The following is a 19,886-nucleotide window of genomic DNA, read 5'->3' as shown; positions in this document are numbered from 1 at the left end:
AATAAAGGAAGGAGAAGAGAGTTCTAGAGGTGAGTTAACTAATTTTTGAAGGCAGTGCTGTACCTCAAATCTACCATAGAATTAATTTAATTTGTTTGGGAGCTCCTGATCATCACTATTCTCCTTAAAGGGTGAGAACACAGATTAAAATTAAAAGATTTTTTAAGTATCTTCAGATGCTATAAAGTGTAAGGTACTGTATAGTCAGACTTTCTCTATAAAACACACCCAAATAGCCAGGTAAATAAAATATAACTTTAGTGTGCTGATTAGTAGACATCTTGTGCCACACTGTTCTTGCAGTACATGGTGCAAAGTAAAAAAATAAAACATAGAGCTAGCCTCAGGTCCATCTAGACAATAGAACAGAACGGCTATCTTATTTTCACTCAGAAAGGCGATGCTGACTTGAAGTATTGAGACTTTAGCCAGTGCCATGACTCGAATTAAAAACTCTCAGTACTGCACCAGAGTTCAAGATTAGGTTTCACATCTTAGACAACACTGCACGTTTTATTCTTGGCTAATTAGCATGGTAGGGAAAGCAACACTGAGTAAGCCCTGATAGATTCAGCAACTGACTCACTGATATAATTTACAGAAAAGGTGAGTCAATGTGGGCTACCACCTAGAGAGCTCAGAAACCACTATATAAACTGGGGAATTGGCAATTCTTATTAACATTTTACAGAGTAGATATATAAATAGATTGAGCAGAACTAAACATTGCATAACAGCATCTTAAAACTTACAGTATAGTCCCATTTTAAATGGAATCTACAGGATATGAAAGTGGGAAAGGAGAAATCTAACTTTTCTGTAAGAAAAATGAATGGGGACTTTTAGAAAAAAGTATGCATATAAGCTAACACACATAATCATGCAAAAATATATAATATTATCACAGAATAACACACACAAATGGTTCAGATGCTAGTGGTAGGGTGACTTAAGATAGAACCTGCATAATAATGCTGGAATCGTTACATGTGGTTGAGTAGCTATTCGAGGTTATAGATAGGAGTTAAAAGAGGTTTTTTTTGTTTTCTGTAGTCTGTTTGGAATTATTTGTTTTAATCTCAATAGAGCTAGGGACCTATGTTAGTTTTACACCTGAGATAGAGCTTTATGTTTTATGATCTCGAACAGCCATCCTGAACTGGGGACCTTCCACAATACATGCATGCCATCTTTTCTATCAGTAATTAATAAAAAAACAAAAATGTATGCAACATCCTTCTTTCTCATTAGAAAATATATTTCAAGATCAGGCTTTTGGTCAATAATGTGAATGCCCAATTTAAACATTCAGTCGACACACACTGTTTCCTGCAGCTAGGCCCCTTACCTGCGTGAACAGTGAGCTCTGCCTTGCAAGACACAGAGCCTGCCAGGTTCTTGGCAGTGCAGGTATACACAGCTGAGTCCTCCTCTCTCGTGCTGAGGATGACCAGGGAACACTCATTGTCATCATACACAAAGGTGAAGTGACTGCTCTCTGCCAGGAGGATGTCATTCTGAAACAAAAATATCATACTAAGTTATCTGTCACCATCCACTGTTTCCAGACCCTGTTTTACTAATTAGGTAGTTAATTAATAATCTTGCAGGAGAAAATGGTGTTTTGTTAATGCAACTACTTGTGTCAATGATGATCATTAGATTTGGTATTTTATGGAGGACAGTCACACGTGAAGGCCATATTGTTGATGCCATTAAAAATCACTTTCAAGAAAGGTGGTAATCTAATATTATTTTATTATGTGAACAGTATCTATATAAGTCATTGTGTTTCATCATTGTTTCTAATGATTTTTTTTATTTGGTACTTTGGAGAAATGACTACTATATAAAATGGAGTCAATCAATATGTCTAAAGAAGACATAAATCTTCTTACCTAAAAAATACTTCAAAGGACTAATGTGCTTTCCTTTTAGCGATGTAATCAATATGCAAACAACCAAGGTCTGTAAACCAAATGTCAGCATTTTCCAGACAAAAGGAGACTGAAAGCAATTTAATTAAAATCTGTCTTGAATTTATATGAAATTGTACTTTCCTTTTTAAGTCTGGATGGCTAGGATAAGCAAAAGTAATAACAAAATGTAGTGGAAAAAAGAATGTGTTATATTTTGTTGGTGTTTAAAATTATATTGATTTAATTATATAAGCTTTGCCAGCAATACTAAATTGAATAAGATAAAAGAGGGTCAAACATGACCAAGGAAACTAAGGTAAACCATTTTATTTTCTTAAAGAAATAGTCAGCTGTCCACTGGAAGTTAGAACAGCTTGTATTGCCTATGATTCTGTTGGGTGTATAATGAGTTCATCTTTTTCTGTATACAGTAAAATGGCAATACTTCAATTACTGCAGACTGAAACAGCTCGTGGCTGGACAGCAGAGCAAAACAGAATTCTAATGAAAGTCGCTAGAGTGACGCACAACCCATAACCAGTGCTCTCACTCAAGAGTAAACAGAATAAAATTAATACAAGATCAGCAGAATTGCTGGGACATTTTCTGGAATAAACCCAAAGCTTGTTGGGAAGTTGTAAAAGCCTTGGAGCTGGGAGGCCGAGGTGTAAGGAGGTGGTTTTGGAGAAGGGAACTGAGGGAAGGGCACATGTACTGTACAGAATGTACTGTGCAATCCCTGTAAAAAATGGTGCAATCCCTAAAGAAAATTAGTGGTCGGGCTGTGCTGAAAAGATATATGGCTTCAATCTGCAACTAACACAGATAAAAGGGAGTGCAGAAAGAGAGCCTTGAAAAGTGTGGGAGTTCTCTGAATGTGAATGAAGGAACCCTTACTGCAAGCATCAACCAAGATTGTGTTTTCTTCTCTCTAATCACCGTGTTGCATGACAATTTCAGAGACACATTATCTGGCAGGTGTTTCTGAATGGTGGGGGTTAAATCTGGATTGTTTTGTCTGTGTCTGATTTATTTTGGCAAGGACCGTATTCCAAGATAAGAATTGAGACTTTTTGAGGTGTATAAAAATATACTGACCTTGTACTTTATCAATTCGACCACTCGTTCACTTACTGGTCAGAAATCGCAAGCTCTGTTCTTGTTGGCAGCTATTTACTTTCCCACAAAAGTTGTGTTCCCAATAGAGTTTCACTAATGCAAGCTTTTGTTGGTGTAGTTTGAGGGAAAAAAAGCTGGACATTATTGCCTTGTACTTTTGTGTTAAGTATGTGAGCATGGAGTAAAGATAAAGTTCTATTTTGTCTTTATGTTGTTAACAACATTTTTAGGAGCTGGATATGGATTTTATTTTCTCTTTTGATTGACTGGTTTTCAAAGATGCAACAGGAGGTACAGTATAATCCTACATGTCTGCAACTCTTTGCAAGGAGTTATTACTATACTCATTTTTTTCTAGTCTGCGTACTGTGAATACTTTGGAAATTCAAAAGCCTTATACTGTATACATTGAAAACATTCATGCAAATTACAAATTTAACACGCTTTCAAGACCTAAATCTAAATACCCATGAAATTCAGATGTATTTCATTGACTTGCTCTGCAAAAACTAGAAACCAAGACAAAAATATAGGTAAATATAGGTAACAAAAATTACCTTATACCACAAGATGTCTGGAATGGGCTTTCCTTCAACTACTACAGCAAATCGCGGTGTCTCTCCTACATTCACATCCACATCCTCCATGATGGATTCAAAGCTTGGGGCCACTGAAATTAAATTGCAAGTTGTATTGTGATCAGTTTGATGTATCAGAAATTAAGACAACATCTTCTAGGAAAGGATGAAGAAAGAATGAGGGGAAGACTAACACATTCTGATTTTATTATATTTTTTTTCTTTTCATTGGGTTGCTCAAAAACATTTGCTAGTTTTATTCGGGGTTTACACACCTCTTCACTCGTGTTGTTTGTATTATTGAAATGCTAGAACGTTTGACATTGTCTAACAGAGTTTGATTAGAACAAAGTTAAAATTGACCAAATTGATATAATTTGAAAACATATAGAGTGGCATGGTGGCACAGTCAGTATTGTTGCCTTGCTGTGCTGGGGCCTTTGGTTCAGTTCCAGACTAGGGGATGTGTGGAGTTTGAATGTTCTCCCCATGTTCCTGAAGGTTTCCTCTGGGTGCTCTGGTTTACTCCTACAGTCCAAAGACATACTAGTTGGTTAATTGGCTCCTGGGAAAACTGGCCCTGGTGTGAATGTATGTGTGTGCTTGTGTCTGTGTGTGCCCTGCAATGGACTGGCCTCCAAGATGTATCCTGCCTTGGGCCCATTGCTTTCTCAGATAGGCTCCAGCTCCCCCCCACAGCCGGAATTAGATAAAGCAGTTAGAAAATGGATGAAGGGATTTTAACTGACAGGTTCATTTAATGTAATTTTAATTAATCCATTAATCCCAACTACCAGTATCTCGCATTGCTTAGAAACTATTAACCATACTGAACTGGCATGCATAAATATAATAATACATTTTATGTGTACAGTTTTCAATTCTTCTTTGTGTTATTTTTTATTAATACATGTATTCATTGATAATTTAATAATTTTAGGAAAATGCACCAAATCAGAAAATGAATTAACCTTAAATATATAATTCATAATTTATTTATAATTTATTAGAAAAAATGTCCCATATGTCCTCCTCTGCATTTACAGTAATTACATTCCTCAAACATTTGAAAGAGTCCACATGAACAATTTAAAGTGAAGGGTGACACGCAAAATAAAACAAAATAAAAACTTAATGTTCAGTTTATATGGAATATCAAAACTTTCAGATATACAAGCAGCAATACAACTAGAAATCACATGGATTCAGGTCAGAATTATGTGAAAATCAGAGACCATTTTCCTTCTTTTTTTTTTAGCTGGATAAGAAAAAAAGGTTGTGCTCCTAAATCCGTATACAGTATAATACAAAATGTCACTATGTACAAATTGGTAGTTTAGACATATTCTGAAATATTTTGACAATTTACATTTTTATCAGTCCAATACCTCCCAGAATTTGTGTTTGATTTAAAAATGTGGAATAAGATTTAAATATTAGAACTTCCAGCACTGTTTTAATGGACTTAAAAAAAAGATAAAGTATTATTCAGAATGTACATGTACTGTAAGAGTCCTTGAGTGAAGAATACAACTTCACCTTCCAAATAACACATTTTCACAAGGTAATGTTTAATCCACTATACAGAATAGACCCACCCTAATTTTGAAATTGTGTCACGATCGCTAACCCCTCCTCTTAAGGGCTCTCCAGCCCTTCCTTGTTTTCTCCTATTGTCTGCACCTGTTCCCTATTCCTGCTCGTTTCATGAGAGCCCAGGGTCCTGCTGCGTCTGGCTCCATTATGGTTTGTAAACTTCTGTTCCTGATTTCCTGCCCCGTCGGTCCCGACCCGGCTCATGCTTTTAACCCTTGGATGAATCTCCTGGCCTTGGACTCGACTCTTCCGTTTGGATTCCCCGTTTGGACTTTGGCTTTGTTTGTTCGCCCGGACTCACTTTCCCAGGAAACCTGCTCACCTCGGACATGCCCCCCTGTATCCAGACTCTTTCCTGCATGACTTTCTCCCTAGTGTATCTTCACAATTCCGGATTGCGTCGTCTGCATAGGGCCCGGAAAGAACTGTTCGTGACACATTGACAGTGTCACTTAAGCTACCCATGTGAAGGACACTACACGATATGACAATATGAGGGCCTCACCAGCCATTTCCAGACTCATTGAGCAGCTGTCACTACCATACTGGTTACTGGCTGTACAGATGAGTTCTCCTACATCGGTGCTCCTCACACGTAGTATCCTCAAAGTGTGCTGGTCGTCATCAGGCATGCTCATTTCAAACAGCCCTGGTTTGTTCACCAGCACACAGCCATTCCTGTAATAATGAGAGACCATCAATAAACAGATGATAATGTATTTATTCTGGCTTATGTACTGAAGAAGTAAAAGGAAAACAAAACGATATTTGACATTCCAGCCATGTATGGAAAATTGATCATAATTGTCCAAATGTTTTGAACACAAAAATTCTACCCACTCGCCAAAACAGAAATTCTTAATCCGTTCAGTTAGGCACAGGAAAACTCTGACAAACAGTAAATGTTCAGGAAGTGAAACATTTTGAATCTGTTATTGGTAGTGGGATGAATCATTGATTCAATTGGACTTTCAGATGATATTATTCCTCATAATATTTCTCTATATATTGGAAAAAATGTGCAGTGTTTGCCAAGAAAACAACAGCAGTATCATCCATACTTTTATTCATGAAGTACTGTACATACTGTACTTGAAGAATCAAAATAAAATTATTATTCTGTTATGCTTTCATGGTTGTAGAAAAAAGAAGTAAATAAAGACAAATTTCTACTGGTAGACAAGATAAACTATGAAGAAACTTCACTTGCCTTTTCCAGGTGACACCGGCGTGAACATGGTTGAGGGTGACAGTAATGTAGGCTGATTGATTCTCCACCACATACACCACATCAGGTTTATCAATGATAACTGGAGCTTCCTCAAAATATGGGCCTATAGGTAAGTATAGCAAGACGAACGAGCATAAGTCAAATCAAGATCTGTCACTCAAAGCGTTTCAGCAAACAGCGAGAATAAAACTCAGAAGTGGTATTTTCTTATGGATTTAGTCTTGAAATAATCAATAGATATTACTTTTAATAATTGTGAAATCATGTACAGTCATTAATTCATTGTCTCTGCTATACTGTACGTCTGCCTGTTCTATATTTTAGCCATTATGTAATTTAAGGTTTCAAGGTATACAATTTAGGATTTCAGTTTTCTTTGCTAAAAAAGTATATAACAATTTAAAGCAGAGAGGGGTATCTACTATTCAAGCATCAGTAGGTGCACATTCATTTACTTTACTTTATGCTCTCAAGCATTAAAGTAAGGAAGAATCAATCCTACTTTGACCCCATTAGTATCCTCAAGACAATATATAGCAGGTACAGTAAGGCAGACGTTTGTCTTGGATCTTGTCTCTAAATGCTGTTGTGTGCTTCCCCTACCTCTGTCCACAAGCTGCAAAGCCTCAGTTGGTGGAGAAGGCTTGCTATAGGATTTGCTGGTGGCTGATAGGACCCTGAAGGCATAGAGTACCCCTTTGGAGAGTGAGTGGACCGTGTATGATGTATCTTTTACATTGGAGGCCACAATGGTCCACTGGTTTGTCCCCATTGCTTGTTGTTGAATAGCATATGTCAAAGAGCTGGGATCTGAAACCAAGAAAGGAATTTTATAAATTATACATTTTTTAGGAATTAAATATTGATCTTGGGGTAACAATTGTAAATTTGTTTGTCAAAATTGTCAAAATGCAAATGTTTAATCAGTAGGAGATAAAATGTCAAAGCTTTGTCAATCTTATCCTCAATACAGGATTATTCCGAATCATTTTGTTCTGTTTTTCATATTCCGTATTTTCTGTTATGAAACATACAGTACATTCAATAATTAAATATGTGTGTGATGATTATTGTTTAAAAACTATTGCAAAATCTTGTACTATTGTAATTTTCCTTTAAAATGGGTGCAACACTAGGAAACTATTGCTATGTCAGCAGGTTTGGTTCTCTTATGTCAACTGATAAACTAATTCCACACATTATGGTCTTTTTCTTGTTGGTATTATTAGGGATTTGACTTTTGTATACAGTATCAGTGATTTCCAAACTGTGTCATTTCTGATGAAGTTCCACCTACAAGTAAACCTGCCATAACTCAATGTGCAACACTGGACAATACATTTTTTCTTAACTACAAATGTGAGAAAAAATGTATATTTTTACAAAATTATTAACTTACATTTTACATAAATTATAGGATATTATTGCACTTTAGAATATCTCCATTTTCATTGTGTAGTGATATTTGGCTAGACTAGATATTTGGCAAAAATTCTACAAGTTTAGAAGCTCAGGAACACATTTTCATCTGTTGTATTTATATTTATTCCACTTATTTCCCCTACATCATTAGGCACCTTCAGACTGCTGATTTATCTTATTGTAAAGCATTCTGTGTTCCATTTTCCATATTTTGAACTTTTTTTTACCTAATACATTAAAAATAAAATGAATGAAAATATTAGGATTTTCTGCTGTGATCTGTTTGTGTTAATTGTATTTTTGTAACTTTAGAGTTTTGTTCTGATTTTCCAGTTTTTCCAAATATGAAAAACATAATATCAGCTTTATGATAAATATTAACCTTTAATGTTAAAATGAAGAGAACGTTAGGTGACAGCTCAAAAGAAATGACGGACTAAAAATAGAATTAAAAGATAACTGAAAGGGAATCAAAAGGCCTTCCTCCTAAGAAAAGTGCCAATATATTATTGCATCAGAGACTTTCCCCCAACAAAATAACTGTTAGAATACCGTGCAGGGGAATTAAAGTTCATAGACAGAGGGTTTTATTCTTTAAATGTAGTTACTGTAAGTAGAGATGTTAATGAATGTGTATAGAGCTGTACCTATCGAAGGATCCAGCTTCTTGGGTTTCTTCCACTTCAAGGAGATGGTCTTGCCAGTGATTGCTTCAACAACAGGAGCCCCATCTGGGGGATCAGGAAGGACATCTGCAAACATCCAGAAACAAGTTAGACTACAGTATGTACCAAATCTACACTGCTGAGCTAATGTAGATAATAATTCTTCCTCTCACACAGGCAAGCATACATACACTCCCTGTTTATCCATCACAAAGCTAAAAAGCCCATGAGGATTCATTATTCATTATTCAGTTGTTTAATGACAATCTGGAGGAATTTTGAATGCACACTGAACTGAGGAATAGGGAATTATCAATATCAAAGTAAGGAACATATTGGTTTGGAATGTGCTACGAGAGGATTAAAAGACAAGGTTTATTTTTTTAGATTTCATAAGGACTTTATAAGTCTAATTAAATTCTCATTCATTAATTAAATTCATGAATTCTCACAAACTACAACATGTATACTGAGAGCCATTGAAAGTGCTACTGCTTTTAATATTGATTTGTTGCATTTTTGTTGCTTCACAGAATAGAAAACACATTTATAAAAATATATATTTTTTCTATATCCTTCATATTCTTTAATTTCACATAAACAATTATTTGTTTCAATTAGGATTTAGCTTCAGCAATTCAGAAAATTTCTTCATAGTTTCCCAATAAGTTTTTTTCTATTTGGCCTTTGGGATGTTAGATTTTTATTGTAAAAATGGCAAATTAGCACCACACTGTCTGAAAATAGCATATCTATTTTATATTGCATCATCTGGAAAATGGTCTTTCGAATGGGTTGCTGAATTGAGATTTTAAATACACTGTTTTGCAGGAGAGGTTGTTTTAGTGCTTTTGATATATAGTTATGGTGTTTTGTTTTGATTTTGCTGCTAAAAGTTGTTATTGTGTTTGTTGTTTCTGAAGGGTAGCGTCATTTTTTTCCCTTTTCTCAAAAAAGAGTTTCATCCTTGTGAATAATTTAATGGTTAGGCTCAGTGGACTCTGAAGCTCACTTGCATGTGCAATACTTTATGAAACAATGAAAAATATAATTTTTACGACAGGCATTGTAACGGCATAGTCTTTATGACTCTGTTGCTGATTATTAGGGGGTTAAAAAGCAAAACAATAACTTCTCTTCAACAATTCAGGAGTAAAACATACAGTACATTAGATTGTACTAAATTAAGAAATTTCTAGGCCTCATTACCCTTCTACAGACTCAAAACTGGTAATCGCATCAACATTCTATATCAGAAATGGCTGGAGGCAAGTGAGTTTAATAAACTGAGCAGTCTGGTTTCACTTACCTGTCACATATAAATGGGCATAGCACGTGGCCTTCCCCACCTTGTTTGAAATGACACTTTTATAGACACCGCCATGAGAATGGGTGACTGAGCGGATAACCAAGCTGTGGATGTCTCTGTCTGTATTGAAGAAAGTGTCGTACATGGAGAATATTAGCATCAGGGAGAAGATCGACAACAGGAGTGGCTAAATACTGTACATTATGAAGAACAAGTGCTGTTATATTATTTAAATCCAACTTTTACAGCACAAACATCAAGAACTGTGGTGGAAAAGTACAGTAGTTTTATAATACTTTCAGTGGTTTTAGCCTACTTGTAATTTATACAGTCAATACATCTACAGTAAGTCACAATTCAATGAGCTATAGTATCTGTATAAATGTACAAATCTGTATGAAGGTACATCCATATTCTCCTGACATAAAAAGGCAGCACATTTCCTTAACTTAATGAGTTAACTATATTTACACGTCTGTATTATTAAGGCCAGTAAATGCCATCAACAGAAACTGTTTTTTTGTCTAAGAAAGCCTTGGGTGTGCTTGGCTGGAATGATATGCTTTTGATGACTTATTTCACTTGCTGAGTTTCTTAATCTTAATTTTGTTTCCAAAAACATAAAAGCATGCTGGTTGCTGGGCATGAATGAGTGAATCAAAATGTCAAGAAACATCAAAGGAGCTAATCATTTCTGTTTAATTTGATAAGATTGCAATGCAATAAATTATATATTGATATTTGATGTGTTCTAAAAGATTAAGGAGTACAGAGGTACAGAATATAAATTAGAATCTACAGTTCTAAGTCATTAGACAATGCAGATCAATTCAGAGATAATTAATTTTGGCAAACATTTATGGAACATTGGACATACAGCATTTCTAGTGAACATAGTGTTCAATTAACTATTGAGATCATTGTTTATACAGTACAGTGATTTATAAAACTACTCAACCCTTCCAATAATGTCCTCTTTTTATGAATTGTATAAAAATGTATGTACTGTATGTATACATATGTTTAAAGTGAGTATTTTAATCAAAACGTGAATGCTCAAATTGAACCCTTTTATGAATTAAATATCAGTAAAAACTACAAAGAAAAATCAAAAACTAAAATAGGTTTATTGTATATATTGTATATAAGTATTCACTTCCTCTTCTATGACAAACCTTAATTAGTTTAGGTACACAAGAGGTACACAAAAATACAAAATAAAGGCATAATTTGTTGAATTGCCTCAGTCTGTGTACAACAACAGTTGTTCACAGGCTTTCAGAATAAATACGCTTATCTCTGCAAGGTCCCTGAAGTAGTGAGCTGACCTGTATCGTGTGCAAGCAAACGCAGGGATCAAGAAATCAGTCAGAATGGAAAGTGCCCTTACACTGTGTCATCTTCCTGTCTTCTGTGCTGTCGATCTTCTCCCCATTGTGGAACCATGTGATGGTGGGGTATGGCAGACCAGCCACTTTGCACTTTAGAACAGCTTCCTTGCCCTCCACCACATCCAGGTCATGCAGAGGTTTAACAAAGTCAGGCATGGTGAACCGCTCCACCTCACTCTCGGGCACCTCTGGTTCTTCAGGAATTGAGGGCATCTTTTCCAGCTTTGCACTGCAGAGTAAGAAGATTACAAAGAAGGTAGAAAAGTTGCCTTAGACCCAGACCAGTTGGGAATAACTACTAATTTGCATTCAATTTTGTAAGGAATGGGATTTTGGCCTTGATTTAATAACATATTCAACCCACCTACAATCTGCAGTGACAAATCATTGAAAATAACTTGATTGCAGCTTTTTCTTTGCCAGACTTTTCTTGCGTCTGTTAAATGGAAACCCATTACCAAGTACAGAACTTGGGCTGTAATTTGTGATTAGCACAAGGAGATTTCTGATTGTTACCATAGAGATATACTGTTTTCCTATTACTTTTTGCAGAATAGCACAATCTAAGGCCCTGATTTAAATAGGCATGCAAGTAGTGAGAGCAGCTCTCTGGTGTTTTTGTCCTTTGGCCACACTAGGTGCTCTTCTCAGAAACGCAAAAGCTTTATGAGGTTTTGTTTTTAATAAATGTCCAAGAAAAGAAAAAATGTACTTGTTTATTATAACTAAGCATATTAAAATGTCCTCCTTCAGTAAAGTTAATACTACACATGTTCACATACTGTACAGTTACAGTTCATTGCATGTTCAGGTTGTGTCTTTGTTAACTTTACCACCCTCAAAATCAACAAGTGCATCATTGCAGCTGGTCAGTCTAAAGATAATTTGTCTTAAATTGTTTCTTCATTTAAATAATCTGATCACTAGGGGTAACCTAGTGATACTGATCAGGGTGAGACTGGATTGATTGAGTTAGGATTAATTGTGCAATGCTGGTTACAGCGGATTTTAATAATATATTTCTGAAATACTGTAGATCTTTTTGAGTGTTAGCAAATTACTAACACATGCATAATACATAAAACATGTATAAATGACTTATTAGTAAATATTAATTACTACAAGTAATAGGCAACTAGCTAGGCTTTGTACATGAACTATGCAGTATTTTATAAGTACTATTATGTCATTCATTCAGAAGTAACATATGGCTAAGAAGTGATTCTTAAAATAAAGCTGTACCACATTCTTCTTTCTGTTTAGCAGTCCCTTTCCTATAATGGGTTAAGTAGTCTGCTAAATCATCAATTAATTTTAATTTTGAAAATATATAAAATCGTTTACTTTATTTAATCCTTCTGTATTGAGATATATTTTCTAAAATAAAGCTGTACCACGGTCTTCTTTTTTGTTTATCAGTCTCTTTCTTATAAAGAGTGAAGTAGTCTGTTAAATAATCAATTAAATTTAATTATGAAAATACATAAAACCTTGATTACTTTATTAATAACCTGGTTTATTTAATCCTTCGTTTTGCGATATAATTTCTTCTAGGCTCATTTTAAATCACTACACCTAATCAAATGCTTGCACAAATATCCCTGTGTGTGTTTTCTGAGTAAATAAAAATGCACGCTCCATCTAAAAACAGTTGTCAGTCATTGTCTGTCTGCAAAACTATCAAACAAAAAAGCATAAAACAAAGCGAAGAACTTTGAAGAAAAATTAAACCTGGCAAAGACGTGATTTAAACAATCTTAGAGGTGTTGGTTATATGACATGATATGAAAATTCACTTTTAGGAAGAGAAGTTACCACTGCATGTAAGGTTGGATAATTTCAGGTACAAGTCACTTTCAGTGTATTATGCTTAGATTTGTCAAGAGAGTGAGCTGCTTTTCTACTTCAAAGATCACATTGGTGCAATGGTTTGCAGCGCGTAAAACCTCCCATGATTCAAATGTGCATGCAACAGGGGTATAATTTGTTTTCATTTACTAAAAGGTATTGAGCATACATCTGTGAGGCGACTGCTGGGCGAGGCTCCTGCACATATAACTCCGCAGAGCACTCAGCTTCGCCATGTGTGTTCTTGGCAATGACCGTGTAGAAGCCCTCGTTCTCGTTGCTGACATGAGAGATGATTAAGGAGTGAAAACCACGATCCTTCAGAATTCGGATATTCTCACTTTCCTCCAGCGCTTGATCTGGGAAGGAAACAATTTTGCCCAGATTAGAAGCAATAAAACAGATATAAATCAGATATAAAAGTGCTATAAAGCAGATTTAAAGTGAATGCAGAACATTTAAGATTAAGGTATCCAATTTAAGTGCACTGCAAGACTCGTCGGGAACCGATATATACAGTATGTATCAATACTTATGCTTATGTTTACAGAACCTACCGTAGTAGGAAAAGTGAGTTAGTTTTACTAACCTTTCATCATAAGAATAATCAAGATTGTCAGGTATCATGCACCAACTTAATAGCAGACTATCAGTCTGATTTGGAATTCAAAGAGCAATACTATATATTATATTTATATTAAATTTCCTATTAAAAATTTAAACAAGAATAGTTATTAATATTAATAGTTAATTAATTTACAACCATTAAATGGAAGTTTCTAATGTTAGGATTGATAACAACAGACAAGGCAATCTCATTTAGATGTTTTATATTGCAATCTTTACCAACTTTCATATATACAGTATATACAGCATGTCTTCCACACACCTCTTCTCACTTTTTTTCTCATTCATTATGTGGACTGTGGTTCAAACAACAGATAGGAGAGTGAAAACAAGAAGGAAAGAAATAAAAAGAAAAATATGCTTCGTGTTTCGCAATCACCACACATTTGTTTTGCATCCCTTACATTGATTGTGCTTCACACAATGAGCAGGAAAGGGGATACTACACAAAACGATTGAGTACACAGTTTTTGCTAAAAAATGCTTTCACTTTCCTCTCGCTTTTCTGTTTCATATTTCGCATTCTATATGTGCTTCAAACAGCAGAGCGTACAGAGAAAACCAAATAAAACAACAAAAAAAACATGCTGTTTGTTTTGTGTTTGCCTGAATTTTTTAAGTTTTTACACTTTAATATGTGGTGCCTGTACTCTGGCTGTTCTGTGCTCTCTTCTGCTTCTGTTCTCCGGTGTCCAGTCCAGCTCCTCGACCCTTGATGCTCCTGACACTACAGTATATCCACGGTCGTGGGTCTGTCAGACATCCTGCCTCTGGCTCAGTCAGTGGGCATCCTGAGACTTTCGCCTTTCTGCCTTCTCTTTTAACATTATGTTTGTATTTCTATATTCCTTTCTTTATACATGGGTGGTTTTGGGGTTCACTTTTTTCAGACCAGCCCTTGTAGGGTTTCTTCCTTGCCCCCTGCTCAATCTCCAGCTCAATCTGTAGGTGTCCTACAGCTTTAATTTCTGCCTTCTCTTTTTATCATAATGGCTGTATTTCCATACAGTGTTCCTTCCATCCCTTTTTCTGTATTGGTGGTGTAGGGACAAAGCCTATTATTTAACTTAAGAATTAAGTGTATCAAGCATTTCTCATAATCTTTGTGTCCCATAACTAACAGTCTAGTGTCTCTCCCTAAATCCACAGGAAGTTTGTTAAAGAGGTCCCTCAATAAGCAACCTGAAGGGTGGGTACCAGAACCAAACCAGATAGCATCTTGTCCAATCACAAACTGGTTATATAAAACTAGTCCTTTTTCTCTCACTCACTTACTTGAAGATCTCTCTCTAAACTGGCCAACTGACTTTTAGGATCACGTGACTACAAGCAGTCCAAGTCATTTTTCTCCAAGAAACCAGGCCAGGTGAATCAGTAAAGTACAGAATTCTGTCCAAGATATTCTTCCTGGAACAGAAGAAGTCTTGTGTTCATGAATCCACTGTTATTTTTGCCCAATCAATGAAATTGGACAGTCGTATCAAGGACGTTTGGCTAACAGGATGTTAAGTATTACTTTTTTAATTTCCACTGTTGCCAGCTACCAATTAATTACGGAATTATTATTATTATTATTGTCTTCATCATCACCATCAATAATAATGATCACATCATACTTGTCAACAATGGAACTTTTACTATCACAAATGCATGTTTGATGTTTAGTTCATGATAGTAAATGCATATTTACTTGTGTCTGAAAATATACAGTAAATATGATTTAGTTATATGAAACTGACAGAACATACAGTATGAGATAGAGCTGGACTGTAACACATTATAGGTGATGCATATACTGACTCTGAAGTTATTAATTCTGATCTCTGAGTGAATGATCAGCATTGGTGTTCACAAGTGATAGGTTCACAGATACAGGTGAACCTGTACATTCTTTTATGTTGTTGTTATGCATGTTTTGATTCCATCCATGAATTGTATATTGTACTGTATATTTAAAATCCCTGTGTGGAGACTGTAAATTATTATGTTTGGTTGGTTCCTAAAAGTCATTTGTCTGATTGTTACAGTAAATTAAAGCCCCCAACCTCCTATAGTGTTTTTTAGGTTTCATTTATTCTTGGAGGGTTGAACCTTCTCGTTCTATGGCCAGGAGGCTTCCCCTTAACCAAGTGGTTTAAGCCAAAACTTAAATACTCAAATATTTGGAAAGCAGGTGATTCTTAAATGGCGTTATTACTCACAAAATAAATGTAACCATTATTCTGTATTATTTAACATGTTACAATAAACCCATGGGAGTCATAAGAACTGTTAAGAAAATACATAAAGTTTTCAAATTGCACACAAGCATTCTTATAACAGTGATTTTTTATCTTTTTGGTAAAGCCATTTATCTTTTTCAGCTTATAATTATTATAGTAATACTTTTTTTCATGTGATTATTATCCTATGCACGATTACACCCAAAGCACATTATACAGTATATAGAATCTCAAAGCACCCTTTTTAGATTTCAATACATACAGTATTACATAGAGAAGTAAACCCACCTCATTTACCACTAAAAACTCATATCAGCACTACACACCAGATCAGGTAAGTGAGCTACTGTATTGTTTTACCTTTTGAATTAAATGGGAACTTTAGGTACTAGATTGTGATCTAGCCAGGACACTGGGGTCAACACCTTTATTCAAATAAATAGAGTCATGGGGCCTTTTACTATCAAGTACTTAAGAGATTAGTTTAACATTTCATGTAAACTAGGGAACCAACTATAGTACATAAATTTAAGTTACAGTGTCCCCAGACATCATTATAGAGCCTTGTTTTGGGGATTCTAGTTGAAAGGGAAGAGCACTACTAATTAAAAATCCTGTCAGTTCAATATAAGTGAGGAATATCAATGAAATGTAATTCCATTTTTCCCAAAATTGTGTATTCTTCCAGTTGTATGTGTAGCTTTGGCTTGTTAGAGACGGAATATGCCACCTGTGTTAGTCTGCAGAACAGTTTAGACATGAATATGTCAAAGTAAAGAAGGACAGAGGAAAAAAAGGATGAAGCCTCACCAAAATGGCTCCAAGTGACTCTGGGAGGGGGAGTTCCGCTGACCTTACAGTCAAATCGAGCTGTGCGTCCCTCAATAACTTCCAGGATGTCTATCTTCATCGTGAAAAGGGGCTCTATTGAGGGAATGACTTTGAGATTTGCACTGGAGGTAAGCTCCTCTGAAACAATAACAGATACAGGAGTCAAAATCCATTTCACCCTTATTGCACACTGAAGCTGATCAGTAGTTCAAACTAATGAAAGTGCTGGTCTAAGCCCTGGTCAACATATGAACCCGGGAAACACTTCTAGAAGCACTAAAAAAACTGACCACTCAGGAAGAAAAGCTTAGATGAGCTGATTGATCTTCTTTCATCTGCATTTTTTTCAATGAGAGCAGATGTGAAAATTATATAACAATCATTAATATAAAATGTATATTAGGGCCTCTACTTGATTACAAACCTCAATGTAACAAAATAATGTCTGATTTCTACTCTTTCAATGTTGTTTCATTATTGAGATTGTCCACCCTTATAGTATATTCGGAGAAGCTTTTAAAAATTGTTGATTTCCATAGCTGTCAGACACAGAATTCCATAGGAAATATGGATTGAAACTATTTACAATCTGCAATTCTTCAGTTTTAAAAATGAAACCCACTGTTGGCAAGATCTTACAAATCGATTTGTCATGCCTCAGATCACAAAATTATTAAAATCTTTATTCCTTCCTGACCATCACATATACCTTTAAATATTTCAGTGCAGAAAGCAGCGCACATTTGAAGTCATTAATGAATAATTTAACCAAAGTATAGTATGCTTTTAGAATACAATTCATATTGTGCTTGTCTTGTCTTTCAAATCTAATTAACCTGTTATCAGTCTTAAAACTTGAGGTGCCAAAATAATTAACATCATGAACAGCTTGATGGCAATCTAACACAAGAGCCTCCTGTCTTTGTTGCATGTTCCTGTTGCTCAATGAAAACATAGGATATACAGCATTTCCAATGTTGAAAAAAAAACATAAGTGTGGTAGTTAAGGTGAGGTACTGTATGACACGAAGTTTTGATTACACGTTTGTAGAGAGCATTTTTATTTTTCGGAGTTCCAGCATAGTTTAAACTATGTTAAGTTAAAAAAAAAGCACCTTCACTTTTGATTTTATGATTCTTCTACAATGTAAAAAAATGAATGTTATAAACTAACTCCTAAATGGAGATATTATTCACATCAGCACAAGAGAACATTTCAGACAGAGGTTCTTAAAACGTAGAGGGACATACTGTAATAATGATGTAATAATGATTACCTCTGTGACTGCCTTTTTACTTACTATAGTTTCTTAAATGTAATGTGCATGCTACATTTCTGAGCTGAGGGAGAAATTTAAAAAAATCTATTTAAAATGAATGAATAATACAAGTAAACACCATGAATCAAGCTATGCTAACCTTTGGCAGTGCTCAATTTGCATGTGTACGTTCCACTGTCATCCTCATGTACAGAATTCAGGAGTAGTTTGCATCTCTTCCCATCAAAGTGCATCTTGCAGTTTAGCAGTGCAGGCTGAACCAGCTTCCCATTGGACAGCCAGTCCACATCAACATCTGGGGGCCCTGTGATCTGGCACTCGAACACAGCCGTCTCCCCTGCTTTCACCGTGACATCTTTCACTTGTCGTGTTATCACCAGGCCTGGCTCAGCTGGGGGAGCTGAAAAGATGAGGAGGGGCACAAGAAACATAAAGAAACAGTCTCCTTCCTGAGAGCCTCCAGCTGCTTTCCTTTTGGTCCAGTTTAAATTCCACCTTGCATGTGAATGAGAAACCTCATACTTTATTGGGATTACCGATCATTGTGTGATTAACACTATACATTAAACTGAAAAAATATCAAATCCAGCTTCATTGCTGCTGAATTTGATTCTGTACAGGTTCAGTGACAAAATGCCACATTTTCTCCCATTCTCTAAAATGTAATAATGCATCAATGTAGAAAACTTTGTGTTGTTTCTTAAAAAGATTTCACAATAATTTCCATTCCCAAAACATGAATGATAGCTTGAGATAATTATTGTATTGCATGGGAGCTGGAGATTGAGTAGCAAGATCTTGGAAAACTCGTAGACCCATCAAAAGGGTAAGATATCTATTGGAATAAATATAATTAAAAGCAAAAACAACACAAGAGATTAACAGTGTTTTATCCCCCTTAATCTGTTTTTTTTAGTACATCAGCATGGCTTTGCCTTGTCACGACTAGTCTTAGAGAGAATACAGTGCCTCGCATACTGTATGTGTTTACTGCCTTCAGATGATGTCCTATTTTGTTGAAATAAAAATAATATGCACAAACTTGTTTAAAATGAACTATTTAATAAAAACTTCATGTTGTAAACATTCATGGGTGAAAGAAGTTAAAGAGAAAAAAGTTTTGGTTTACATTACAATTTTCTCTCATGTGACTGCTAAGCGTTTTGCTACATGTTTGCAATATCTCTTATATACTATACTTATAAACTTCATGCGTGATTTGTGATGAATTTGCCACTCTGCCATAAAGGTAATCATTTGTGGAGTGATGTTAATATTGTTAAAATACATTTGCAAAAGCAAATACAGAATGCAACATTGAACAAATTTACTGGGTATTTCAATTAGTTATATGCATTGCTCTACAAAAGTCACATATATTGCAATGTTCAACTCAGTCTCAATGTATTTCTTTCTTTAAAGGATGGTACTTTACAGTACGTACATTTTACTATTTTTATTGTGTTAATTCGGAGAGATAAATATTTTGTTGCACAAAAAGTAGCTTCATTGATGTGTACAGAGGAACAAATTAATTATTATATTAATTATTAGGAAGTTCTAACACTGAGCGAATTAAATATTGTTAATGTGACAAATTAACTCTTACAGTACTTAATATTGGCTACTTATCAACAGTTTACCTTGATTTGTTGTGACCAAAGAGTTGAAGCTTTTGATCACTGTGAATTAAGAACTGCTAAATAAGAAGCTTGGCTTTGTCTCACCTTTTAATGGCAGAAAACAGTAATGGAAACTTTAAACCGCTTTCTGAAGCTCACAGTTCATATACTATAAAATGGCTAGACTTTTGCATAACAGTGAAACATACAAGTATTTAATATAATA

The 19,886-nt window shown here is 35.2% G+C and overlaps 1 protein-coding gene across 4 annotated transcripts in view; it reads right to left on the bottom strand.

Annotated features, from left to right (window-relative positions):
• Positions 1-19,886, bottom strand: part of spega (striated muscle enriched protein kinase a) — a 140,364-nt gene that overhangs the window by 34,358 nt on the left and 86,120 nt on the right. For all 4 annotated transcript variants that reach the window (XM_015359158.2, XM_069197148.1, XM_015359159.2 and 1 more), the window contains 11 exons: positions 18,178-18,438; positions 16,738-16,896; positions 13,248-13,437; positions 11,230-11,459; positions 9,840-9,959; positions 8,513-8,617; positions 7,047-7,253; positions 6,423-6,546; positions 5,718-5,890; positions 3,596-3,708; positions 1,349-1,517 (listed from right to left, as the gene is read on the bottom strand). In XM_015359158.2, coding sequence (XP_015214644.2) covers positions 1,349-1,517; positions 3,596-3,708; positions 5,718-5,890; positions 6,423-6,546; positions 7,047-7,253; positions 8,513-8,617; positions 9,840-9,959; positions 11,230-11,459; positions 13,248-13,437; positions 16,738-16,896; positions 18,178-18,438 — 1,851 coding nt within the window. The remainder of the gene's footprint in view (positions 1-1,348; positions 1,518-3,595; positions 3,709-5,717; positions 5,891-6,422; positions 6,547-7,046; positions 7,254-8,512; positions 8,618-9,839; positions 9,960-11,229; positions 11,460-13,247; positions 13,438-16,737; positions 16,897-18,177; positions 18,439-19,886) is intronic.

Source organism: Lepisosteus oculatus, chromosome 12 (genome assembly GCF_040954835.1).
Source record: "Lepisosteus oculatus isolate fLepOcu1 chromosome 12, fLepOcu1.hap2, whole genome shotgun sequence".
Taxonomy (NCBI): domain Eukaryota; kingdom Metazoa; phylum Chordata; class Actinopteri; order Semionotiformes; family Lepisosteidae; genus Lepisosteus; species Lepisosteus oculatus.
Note: the sequence above shows the minus strand (reverse complement) of the source record. Positions and strands in the feature narration are given on the sequence as shown.